Source organism: Calypte anna, chromosome Z (genome assembly GCF_003957555.1).
Source record: "Calypte anna isolate BGI_N300 chromosome Z, bCalAnn1_v1.p, whole genome shotgun sequence".
Taxonomy (NCBI): Eukaryota; Metazoa; Chordata; class Aves; order Apodiformes; family Trochilidae; genus Calypte; species Calypte anna.
The window spans coordinates 42,482,941-42,496,068 of NC_044274.1; the positions used below are offsets into that span (position 1 = coordinate 42,482,941).

General features: G+C 43.2%; 1 protein-coding gene across 1 annotated transcript in view; it reads left to right on the top strand.

The window, feature by feature from the left end:
* PSIP1 (PC4 and SFRS1 interacting protein 1) overlaps positions 1–1,529 on the top strand; it is a 36,496-nt gene extending 34,967 nt beyond the window's left edge. Inside the window, exon 17 of the mRNA XM_030467395.1 lies at positions 774–1,529. Coding sequence (XP_030323255.1) covers positions 774–837 — 64 coding nt within the window. The 3' untranslated portion in view covers positions 838–1,529. The remainder of the gene's footprint in view (positions 1–773) is intronic.
* The last annotated feature ends 11,599 nt before the right edge of the window (positions 1,530–13,128 follow it).

Below are 13,128 nucleotides of genomic sequence, written 5' to 3' on the forward strand. Positions count from 1 at the left end.
GATTTTATAACACCTCTTGTATCTAAATTGGAGCAAGCTACGGACTGGTACACAAACTTCCTTTCATTGATTTTTTTTCATACATTTTTTTTTTGCAATATTCAGTTTCTTACAGGTGAGAAACTAGTAAGCAAAATATGTTTAAAACCCCCCACCCCCCTCCCCATTTCCCACTGCTCACTCTAATAATTTGAAAATTACTGAAATGACAGGGCTGTCTCTTCAGTTTGAACTTTACTCTCTTTGGTAATTTAGAGGAAGATGTACATCAGAAATTTTGGAAGAAGGTTTTGTAACTGATACTTCAGAAGTGATTGACTGGCAATTAAGAACACCTTTCTGTTTCATTTGGTAAAAATACATTCTGCTTCCTGAGGTTACCGTAGTGTTTGGGACATGTAGTGGATTATTCCTGCCTACTAAGAAAAATAAAAAATGGTAAAAGTATGTTAAGCTAGAACATACCTGAGCTGATAGGTATTTGCCAGCAGAGTAGGGAGGATTGCCTGAATGGAACATGAGCTGCTTTTGAGTGGCTTCTGTTCCCAGCTGGTCACATACGTGAGTGTGATGTCAGTCACTGCAGCGCAGCTTCCCATCTGGGGCAGATGGAGCAGACAGCTGGCATCACCGCCTGCTTCCCCTCTCCAGACCACATCTACTGCTACGTGTACAGCAGCATCACTTCCTCTAGGCTCTGCAGATTGATCTGGAGTAACTCTTGCTCTCTGCCTTTTCATATGGTCATCAGTTTTGCTTTGTTTTCTTTCTAGGGCTGGTGGTGAAGAGAAAGAGCTTGAAAAACCAGCAAAAGATTCTGCCTTTGAAGGCAAATGACATCACCGGAGGCTTTTTTAAAAGTACAAATTAAAAGAGAATTGTTACGTTTTGCATTTGAAATCTATAGACTGCTGAAAGTTTTAAATAATTTTATAAGCATAGTATTTTAAAGTTAAATTTTGTGGAATAAGAGCCCCTTTAATCTTGGTTTAAAAGTATTTAAACACTTTTGCCAATAGTTTGTCCAGTATTAACAGGTAGCACATTTCAAAATATTAAAATTACAGTTAGAAAGCAAAATGCTTACATGTTACAGGTTTTAGAGCTGTAGTATATTTTTACCTGACTCCTGTATGTTTGCCTAGCTAATAGCAGGAAAAAGTGTAAATACTTTTAACTGCCCAGTTGCTTCATTTGTATAAAACCTCTGTTCCTATGATACTGACCTCTGTTTGTGCATAGGTTTTCAACTCTTGTTGGGGATGTCTTTTCACTGTATTTTGTAGGAGTTGAAAACTGCATTTTTATAGCTGTTATAATGTTAATGTACGAGTATACTTAACTTTTTTTAAACAAGGTTCTGTTCTTGCAAGACTCATTGTGCCAATTTGCAATGTGACTACAGTATGCTTTTGGTATAATAAGTATGCTAGAAAGAAATGTGGTGTTTTCACATCAACAATCTGTTGATGCACCTGTGGAAAACACTGGCTTTAACAACTGCAGAATTAAAGAACTCAAACTGTTAATGAGAGCCTTGTTCTTAATATGAACTTGTATAGATGAAAACATAGCTAGTTAGAACAAATGTTTGGTTTTTTCGTATTATTTTGATTTTACTGCCTTTGCATTAACATGGGGATTTCTAACACGAAATTTAATAGAAATGCTGGTGAAGTTCTTGTAACAAATTCTTAGTCATGAAAGGGAAACAGGTACAGGCTCCTCTGAAGAGTCTCCAGGGACACAAACTTTGCCTAACATCACAACCAAGAACAACTTGGGTATGACCAGAAAATGGTATTTGACAGAGGCCAGCCAGGTTAGAAACTAAGAGTTTAATAGTCCTGAGAATCTTGTTATGGGGATATCAGGGAAGGTGACGGTGTTACAGGTGTAGGACTTGTCACCTTCTGTTGCGTTACCTTCAAGGCAGAACAAGAGAAAAATGTTTACAGCCTGGAGGAGACCAGTGCTTCTGAATGTTTAACTTGTTTAGAGTATTAGAGTATTAGAATCTTAGAATATGCTGCATGTTTTTTAAAGACATCCATACTATATTGAGTACTTCTAAGTTTTATAGGTGCATTTTTTTCCCATTCATTATTGCTCTGCTTTCATGTATGTCAATGGATATGTAAAAATCCTAACAAAAAAACATGATTTGTGCATATTAACAAAATGGAACTATTGCCAGTGTGCCTTCCAGCCAGAAGTTGCCAGCAACCTAAAACTTTGTATTTCTCTCTGAAGAGTGCCTGGGGGAAGGCCTCCACATCACTGTCCAAAGAAGCACTCTGAGAAAAGGCTTTCCTACACAAAACAGAGGAGCACTCAGTTAGAGCAGCACTTTGTAGTAACACGCTGGCTGCCTTTGGAAATTAAAGTACCAAGCTCTGGGTGCTTGGGTAGGTTAATGGTGAAATACTGAGGCCTATAATTATAAGGCAGAATCCACTGAGGTGATTACTGGACATTAAAACTCAGTGTGGAAAGAAGTTTTAGTTCACAGTGATAAAGCTGATATTTGGAATACAGCAATCCTCACACACTGGCAAAACCATGGCAAGTAGTTACTAAATGCTAAAATTGCTTGCAGAGCTTTTCATGTGCATAGTGAGTATGTAATTGTGTAATAAACTAGAAAGTGTTTGTATACCAAGACTGAATAGCTTTAAGATCTTGGAGACAGTACCTCATGTTAAACCTGGAAGATTAATAGCCATGGCAGCTCCCAGTATGAACTGTCCTTGGCAGATGGCCATGATGTTTGGCCTCCACAGATCTTGAGTTTTGGCAACCTGTCTGTAGTGTTTCACAACAGAGTGCTGTTGAGGGAGAGGCTGATTTGGCCACACAGCTGGACCATCTGGCAGCAGCCTCCTCACTCGGCTCCAAGTACAGGTAGTTACAGTGGCTGTACATTGAATTTTGCATATTTCTGCATACAGCTAGTCACAAGGTGTAGTTTATTGCCTTAGGAAACTAAAACAGGTTCCCCTTTCATCCTCAGAAGTGTTCTGTAAAAGTGTTAACTCAATAAACTAATTCTCACATAGGTACTTGCCAATCTCGACCATTCCTTTATATCAAAACCCCTTTCACCAAAAAAAGAGGTAAACTGTATTGGACAAGTATGCTAAATCCACCTTCTTTGTTGACAAGATAGCTCAGATCTGTCTGTCAGGACTGTTCGGGAGATAATGGGTCAGCCTTGCCACTACTTCAAAGGATTAATTGAGTTGGATGCAGAAGCTCCTGCTGCAAGTCACAAAATCATGCTTTATCCATTCAGCTGCTTGGGCTTTCACTGTTGGAATTTGTTGCCTTTTTACAAAAAGAAACCTAAAATGCACAGAATCCCACTGTAGAAGTTGTCATCTCACCTTCCAAGATACCTTAGTGTCCATGAGCTCTGTCTCTTGGATGACAAAAATAAAAGTTTGGGGAGCTGAGAACTGACCAAGCAGTCAAACTCAGGTTTTCTAAGGGAACAGATCACAGTTAATGCCCATTAATTTAAAGCAGTGTTAGTTTTGCCAGTAGCATCCCTACCTCAAGAATTGAGTTTACTACAGCTCAGAGTGTTGTGCAGTCCTGTTGAGCTGCTTATCATTCCAAGTGGAGCAGGGGCTGCTGTGATGATGTTAAAGTTGCCCAGTAAAAAGTTAATGTTAAATGATGTTAAAGTTGCCCAGTTACTTTCCAGTTACTGGAAAGTAACGCTGTCTATGTGAGCCACCTTTTGCTTTGGAACTTTACACCAACAGTAAAATCAGGGGAACCTCTCCCTCAACACAAGAAACAGCTCTCTGCACTGCTATCTTGTCAGCAGTGCAAAAACTTTCATTAGGGAGAGAATCTCCAAGACCTTTTGGGAGGCTGAAACAGTGTTATAAATCCACTAACCGTTTAGAAATGATCAAGTCAAGGAGTTCACAACAGATTCCTTTTCAGATTCAGCAGATTCTGCTACAGTTTTTAGTACTTAGCCTTTCAGCTTCCTCTGTAACTACAGACACAAGTCTTGTCAGCAGGAGAGACCTTAAATTTTTTCTTAAATAAAACTCATCTCAAAGTGCCAAACCCGTACATCCAATTTATTATAAGATATTTATAAGAAAAAAAAACCCTGCTGATTGTCTTACTTTAAATAAATCTGGATGAAGATCCAGTCATAAATACCAAAACCAGACAACCATTAGTAACAAAATTCTTTTCTCATTTTTTCATCAAGAAGTAATGAACCTACTTGGAAGTTCTCATCACTGAAACACTGGGAGCATTTAACAAGGAGCCAGAACACAATTATCCAGCTGATGTCATAGAAATTTAACTGCAGATGTGCCGCTGGATGCACTGCTGGGTATCTCTCAGAGGACTCACTCAGAAAGACACATTACATCAAGACAAGACCCGGCAGTCATATGGCAGCTTTGTAGAAAGTAATGGATCTTTAAATACTAGGATTTAATGTAGCCTCTTGGTTCCACTTGTCACTAAAGCTGAATCATTCAATACGATACAGGACCAGAACACACAGCAGCTTCCGAGTTCTGTTTTGTGGTTAAGCTCAGGACCCACTCACCTCCCACCCCTGACTGTGATCAGCTTTCCTTTGCCTCACTGAAGTATGGCACTGGCCTGAGCAAAATTTCTTGATCTGCTTTAGGGACAGCAATTTTGAAATAGATTTGACCGTAACTTTTTACTGGAAATAAGGTAGATAGGTTGGGTGAAAGACAGCATACCAAGGTACATTTAGTTTAATGAAACAGTAAATTAACATTTTGGTCACTGTCTTCTCCCTACTGCTAAAGGAAGAAAGAAACTAAAATACAAAACCCTCAGTAAAAATCTGGATTACCACCTTAGGATTCAGCATAAGAAGCTAATAAGCAAGCAAACAATATCCTTAGCTGTAGTCCCAGCTGTCTACATTGTCTCAGCCCAAGTACTGAACAGGATTGGGAAATCTGCATTACCAGGAGAAAGCTCAAAGAATGAAGCTGAGGAATGATGCTGGTGGTGACAGCTGCAGTGGGCACAGCTCTTCCTCTCCTCCAGATTCCTGAAGGGTAAGAGAACTATTGCCACCTGCTCTTACAGGTGCTTGGTCCTCATCTGTTTTCAAAGTATACAGGACAACACCTGGCTCACTTAGACCATTTAAAAAAAATAGCACAGATGACCTACCTTAGACATGACCAGAAACACACACAAGTGATGAATGGAATCTGGCTTTAGACACTTCTGCTTCGAGTCATCTAAGATGAAGCACTCACAGAATCTGCAGCCACAGGACTAAGCTGGGTGGAAGTGCTGCTCTACCTGAGCACAGGCAGGCTCTGCAGAGGGATCTCAATGGGCCTGATCACTGAGCCAAGGCCAGTTGCATGAGTTTCAGCAAGGCCAAATGCTGGGTCCTGCACCTCAGCCACAACAACCCCCAGCAGCACTACAGGACCTGGGAAGAGTGGCTGGGGAGTTGCCCAGCAGAGAGGGACCTGGGGGTGTTGACTGGCAGCACGTGAGCCAGCAGTGTGCCCAGGTGGCACAGGAGAGCCAGTGGCATCCTGGCCTCTGTCAGGAACAGTGTGGCCAGCAGGACCAGGGAGGAGAACTTATCCCTGGATTTCCACACCTTGCACTGGTGAGACTGCACTTCAAGTACTGCGTTCAATTCTGGGCCCCTCGCTACAGAAAGAACACCGGAGGTGCTGGAGAGTGTCCAAAGAAGGGCTACAAAGCTGATAGAGGTTTTGGACCATGTCTCATCCAGAGTAGCTGAGGGAGCTGGTTACAAGTGACAGGACAATAGGTAATGGGCTCAAGTTGCAGCAAGGGAGGTTTAGATTGGATGTCAGGACAATAGGTAATGGGCTCAAGTTGCAGCAAGGGAGGTTTAGATTGGATGTCAGGAAGAACTTCACTGACAGAACTATCAGACAGTGGAACAGGGCTTCCCAGGACAGTAGTGGAGTCACCATCCCTAGAGGTACCAAAGAGTTGTATAGACATAGTACGTGACAGATCGGGCTTAGCTGAGGACTTGCCAGTGTTAGATTAAAAGCTGGACTCAATGATCTTGACATTCTTTCTCAAACTAAAGCAATTCTGTGATTCTGTGACTGGAATTCTATTTGCCAAATACATTTCTGTATGCAGGCTATCAGAGTTGGCTGTCTTTTACATCAGCCAGAACGAGGCTTTTTCTGAGAACTAGCTGCAGCTTTCAAAAGAGAAGCAGTGTCCTGGCTTGAGCCAGGATAAAACCAATTTTCTTTCTAGCAATTTTACTTTTCAGTAAAGTCTCTTCTAAGTAGCTGCACTTGCTGAGACTAACGGCATGTTTTTCAGTGTCTGCTTCTAGGAAGGATAACACTCTATAGTTACATTATAGGTTATAGGTTATAGATGTTTATAGTTCCTGCTGGAGAATGGTATGCAGAACCATGGCCACTGCCCACACTAGTTCAAGCAGTGCTACCAGGTTCCCTAAACAGCAAAGATCTCCACTAAAATCCTCTGAATTCCAGACGACTCTGAAAAGGTACCGGATACATATATTCTGTTTTGGTAATCAGAATTTCATCAGGCTAGCAAATATAAATTGTTCATGTTTTTATTAAAAACAATACTTAAAATAACAGAATGATATTTTAAAGGTACACAGTTAACACCATGAAGCCAAAACTGCATGCACAGTCTACACTTATTTGAAGAGCAGGTTACAATTCAGTAATCAGTGGAATCTAATTCACTCTTCATGGAATCAGTCCTCAAAGTCAGAAAGCAGGGGCAGCAACAGGTTTCAGATGCAAGCACCTTCCTCTTTGCAGGACAGGCCTTAGAAGGTAACAAGCACTCTGGGTTCTCAGAAATCAATCCCCTCCTCACAAATTCAGTGCTACCCACCCTTGTTCAGTGATGAGAGCTCCCAGAGTTTTAAAGGTAAGATGTGCAAAAGACATGCTCTCATCCTTTCATGTTAACAGGGCCTTGGATGCGGAAAACTGAAAAGTTTGGTAATTCTCAGAAAGATTACAGCTCCTTTTGCGAGACCTTCTCTTTTGAAATATCCATGCTTTTAGACTCCATTGTATCCAAACAACACTAGGTGTATTAAAAGGTGTATTACAAAACGTAGTATATGCCCAAGCATATTTTCCTATGTTAGCTTGTGTTTTAAAATCATATTTACTCAGAAAAGCACACCAGAAAGATTTCAAGTGGAAAGTACACTTTCCACCTCAGGGGAGATGATTAAAAACCTAGCCCCAAATCCAGCAGGATGCTCAAAACTCAAACAGTGTGGTTGCTTCAAAGCCAGAGTAACAGTTTCCCAGTGTAGTTCATTGAGTTCATGCTGGCTCATGTCAGCTTCAGTTGAAAATCCCAGGATCAACATACGGATATGCAAGAAACTCCCCCAGTTTGTTGCCTTCTGCATCATAATGGAGCATCCGAAAACAAACATCACAGAAGAAACAAGGATCCTCTGGTGCCAGGCTGTCGTTGTTGGTTACCCACCTGAAGGTTACAAAGTACAAGTGTTATCCATCTGAGTCCTACGCATTTGTGACAAACATCTCAACATTTTATTCAGTTGGGGATGGCAGCAATAAACATCAGTAATAATGTTACAGTGATCACGAACAACTCTCCCACCCAGGGCACAGAGCTTTTTTCCAGATTGCACACCCATTCAATGTCAATAACAACTGCTAAAAAATACAATTAACTCGAATCTTCTGTCCACCCTATGGCCATTTAAGTCATAAATCTGTTTTCCCTTAGGGTGAGAAACTGAACAGACTCATGACTTACACAAACTACTCTGAGTAACAACCAAATCCATCTAGGAGGCTAAAAAATGGGCCTGGATGAGGCAGACAAGGAGAGGCAAGGATTGGTGCACGCTCCAGCAAATACTGAGGTTACCATAAACACAGCTGCCAGTACAAGGACAGCCTGCCACGTCACAGAGCAACTAATTTATGGTAGCACTCAGAGGCCACGACAGCTCAAGGCCTCCAGTGATTAAAGAGACAGATTCTAATCTGGACAGATTAGAACACACGGGCCAGCCAAGTCAAAGCAGCTCTGCCAGCCATGGTTTAGCATCTCCCCACTTAAGCTTAGTGCTTAATCCTGGTTTTAATTTAATGCATTTACATCACCTCTGGTAATGCCCTCCCCATCCCATCTTTCCCCCATATTGACCCTTTGGCTCCACCTCCCCTTATGGCCAAATGCCTCAGATAAAAGCCACTTGTGAAGGCATCCTAGGGGCTCTGCTTGGAACACTGGGATGGGCCCCCATCACGAGGGGAATTGGCTCTTTGCCTGATTCCAGGGAAGTCTAAAGCCAAACAAGCAAGATAACAAGGGGACAGCTGCTGTGTCAAACTGAGGCTGAGAGTATAAGCTGCCCTGGGGTAAAAAAGGACAGCGAGTGAACGAATTAATAGTTCAGACCTATAAAAAATCAGGGAGCCTAGTCTAGACCTCAGAGAAATTTCTGCTGTGTCTGTTGAAAGGCTTTCTCATGTCTAAGTAAACAGCACTAAAATGAATGTACAATGTGCATTGAGTTCACATTCCCTCTCAACTGCAGAAAATCTGTGAAACACAAGTTCCTTCAAGTACAACTGTACAGCAGCTTTCAGCTGTTTCCAGGTACAGATTGGGAGTTTATCTGTGGGGAAATATACATGCATTTTAAAAATCTCCAGATTTAACTTTATTAAAATTGGACTGATCCATACTCCAGCCTGCTTAGATGCTAGATTTAACAAAAGCTCTGTATGACTTCTGGCAAATGAATTTGAATCTCACGACTTGCCACAGGCGAAAAAAGCAGCATTTTCTCCCAGAAGTAAGATTTTCAAAAGTAACTGATCGAGAGCTGAGCTCTATGTATGCAGAAGAACCTTATCCTGATAATTAACCTCTCTATCATTTCAGTTCTTTTGATCATCATCCTGATGAACAGGACCTGATGAAGGCCTTTTCCTGGGTACAGAGAGGACAGCTGTCCAAAGAGTAAGATCTCAAGAATACTTGCATGAAGATTATTCACACATCTTATCAAATACATACAGAGCTTTGAAATTTTTTTGTGTAAGTTGCTAGCAACACCTACAAGACAACTGAAAAGGATCAAGAATGTAACATACCTGGCTGTATACATTTTGCACACAAAGCATTTTCTAGTACATAACCAGTGTTTCTTGATTATCAAGGGATAGAGGTTCCTGTCCAGGCAGTCATCATGATGAACAAGCCTTCAGGGAAACAAATAAATACACAAAACACAATAAAGACTCAGCCACATTGGAAGTTATCTGAATACAAACACGAACATTGAATATAAGGCATGATTTAAATTCCTATGTAAACTATGAACACACTTCTGCTGAGCATTTCTTAACACAGATGAAGACATGGAGATAGACTGCTAGATGCACCATCTGTAGATTCCCTGGTCGAGTAAAGTCAGTTTGTGTAGTAACCTGTAAGTTTTCAGACCAGCTGCCTTTGATGGTCTTTTCAAAGCTTTTCTAGTTAGACTAACAGGCAAAACCATCACCAACTAATGTTTAAAGACACATAATCCTGAGATCGTGGACTTGCAACATCTATGCCTTTCCTGGGGTTACATTTCTCTTGGGGGGCAGTAGTTATTAGCAATGCTTAGGTACACCAGGCTTCTGGGAACTGAAAGTGATGTCACCCACTACACACAACCAGAGGAGTCCTCTCTCCACCTCCACACACTGAGCAGGAAACACTCAATGGTTCTACTGCTGATGTGGCTGCCACCTCACAGCCACAATAATTTCCTCCTCTTCTCCCTTGCCTATCCACCTCAGCCCACTATTTCTACTCCTCCATTCTGTTTTCAGTCCCTACACTTTGGCAGCAAGTCTAAACTAACAAATCCAACTGATTCCAGACAGAGCCATTAACAGCATTCTGCTCCTTCTGCTACAGAATCAGCACATGAATCTGCCACAGGTTTACTTTGCATAGGAAGAGCTTTTCACTGAGGGTGCTACTCCTGTCATACTACAGTCACGTCATGCAGGCTAAATTGTTTTTTTTATGCAGACACATTAAAAAAAACAAGCAAGGGAGATTATTTTGTACATGTATATGGGATAAAATCTTACCAAAGCCTTGGATAGCAGCACAGTTGTGCTGGCTTTGGCTGGGACAGACTTACTTTTCTTCATTGTAGCTAAAACTGAGGGCTCTGTTTTGGATTTGTGCTGAAAACTATGTTGATAATACAGAGAACTTCCTGTCACTGCTGTGCAGCGCCCAAACAAAGTTGAAGCCTTTTCTGCTTCTCATCCCATCAGTGAGTAGGCTGGGGATGCACAAGAAGTTGCAAGGCGGCAGCTGAGCCCAAGTAACCAAAGGGTTATTCCATACCATACGATGACATGCTCATTGTGTAAGGCTGGGGGAAGAAGCAAGGGGGAGGGGGTGTCATTTGGAGTAAAGGCACTTTGCTTGTGTGAGTGGCTTTTGCTTTACCCAGTAAACTGTCTTGGAGTTAAAACTGCTTAGAGGCAGCCTTGGCTGCAGTGACCACCCACTGGTGGAGTTCACAGTCCTGAGGGAAATGGGTGAGGTGAAGAGTAAAGTCAGGAACCTCCAGCTGTTCAAGGCATCAGTCAACAGGGCCCCCTGGGAAACTACTCTCAGGGACAAGGGAGCAGAACAGAGCTGGCAGAACTTTAGGGATGCTTTTTCCATAGAATGCAAGAGCTCTCTCTCCCCAGGTGTAAGAAATCAGGAAAGGAAGGCAAGATACTGGCATGGCTGAGTCAAGACTTACTGGTCAAACTAAAGGGCAAAAAAGAAATGAACAGACAGGGGAACCAGGGACAGGTGCCCTGTGAAGAGCATAGGGATGCTGCCTGGTTGTGCAGGGATGGAGCCAGGAAAGCCAAGGCACAGATGGAGCTGAACTTTGCAAGGGACACCAAGAGTAATAATAAGGGCTTCTTCAGGTACCTCAGGCAGAAAAGGAAGGTCAAAGAAAGTGTAACCCAGCTGGTGAACACAACTGACAAACTGGTAACAATAGACAAGAAGGCTGAGATACTGAACAACTTAATGTTGCCTCCATCTCCACTGGTAACCTCTTTTCCCACATTTGTCAATCTCAAAGGAAACAAATCCCACTGGGACCTGTTGTCACAGTACCAGGTAAAGGCTTTAAAACTAAGAGGGAACATTTAGACTAGATGTAAGGAAGACATTCTTATGAGAGATGTGAAACACTGGCACAGGTTGCCCAGACAGGTGGTAGATGCCCCATCCCTGGAAACATTCAAAGTCAGGACAGAGCAACCTAATCTAGGTGAAAATGTCCCTCCCCACTGCAGGGAGACTGGAGTAGAAGATGTTTGTAAGTCCCTTCCAGCCTGAGCCATTCTATGATTTTAATATCTAAACCCACGAGTTTTCCTATCTTCATCCTTCTGAGTCTCTCCCATCCCACTTAGGGGGAGTGAGCAAGTGGCTGTGTGGTGTTTAGTTCCCAGATGGGATTATACCATGACAGTCCTTTCTGATACCCAGCATGGGGCTCAAGGGGCTTGAGACACTGAGAGATTTGACTGCAATGTGCTAGATCAGATTTATAGCTGTTACTGCTGTTTTTTTTTAAACATAGAATCATAAAATCAGGTTGGAAAGAACCTCTGAGATCATCAAGTCCAACCCTTGATCCACTCCCACTGTCATTACCAGACCATGGCACTGAGTGCCACATCAGTCTCTTCTTGAAAACCTCCAGGGACAGAGAGTCCACCACCTCCCTGGGCAGCCCATTCCAATGCCTGATCACCCTCTCTGTAAAGAATTTCTTTCTAATATCCAACCTAAACCTCACCTGGCAGAGCTTAAGCCCATGCCCTCTTGTCCTACCAATAGCTGCTTGGGAGAAGAGACCAAACCCCCCTGGCTCCCACCTCCTTTCAGGGAGTTGTAGAGAGTGATGAGGTCTCCCCTGAGCCTCCTCTTCTCCAGCCTGAACACCCCCAGCTCCCTCAGCCCTTCCTCACAGGACTTGTGCTGGATCCCTTCACAGCCTCCTTGCACTTCTCTGGACCCGCTCCAGCACCTCAATCTCCTTCCTGAACTGAGGGGCCCAGAACTGGACACAGGACTCAAGCTGTGGCCTCACCAGGGCTGAGTACAGGGGCAGAATCCCTCCCCTGGACCTGCTGGCCACGCTGTTCCTGATACAGGCCAGGATGCCATTGGCCTTCATGGCCACCTGGGCACACTGCTGGCTCCTGTTCAGCTTCCTGTCAATCCAGACTCCCAGGTCCCTTTCTGCCTGGCTGCTCTCCAACCACTCTGTCCCCAGCCTGTAGCGCTGCATGGGGTTGTTGTGGCCAAAGTGTAGGACCTGGCACTTGACTGTGTTGAACCTCATCCCATCGGAATCAGCCCAACTCTCCAGGATGTCCAGGTCCCTCTGCAGAGCCCTCCTTCCAGCTGATCCACACTGCCCCACAGCTTAGTGTCATCTCCAAATTTGCTATTTTTTTATACAGAAAAAAAGTAAAACAGAAAAAGCTATTAATGGACAGGCTCCTGTGACTGTCATGGGGCTTGCTTGCCTTCCTGTAAATCAGTCCTGTGTGCATTAGTAGCTCATTTTTCCTTTTGCTGCTTGCTGTACTGCTCATCACTGTGCCTATGAACATTTGGTAACAACAACAGCCATGTGCCGGGGCTGGCAGATGGCCAGGACATTGCTGCTGTTTCTGTGTCACTGTCCTGGACAGGCTGTAACTCCAGTGTGAACCTGACTCCAAAGGAATGTGATCTGTGGATGAGTCCCCGTGGGAGCAGGAAGCCCTGAAGTATCTGTGGTTGTAGATAAGACCATGCCAGGGCAGGTACATCTCATAGCACCCGTGGCTATGCTTGTGTCACAGCAGGTGTACCTGTGAAAGGTTTGTGGCCCAAGGATAAGTTCATGTTGGAGAAGGCACACCTCAAAGTATTTACAGCTGTGGGCTGCAGGAGGTGCATCTTGCAGCATAAATGACTGTGCATGAGGTCAGAGCAGGCAGGCACATGGCAGAACAGGCA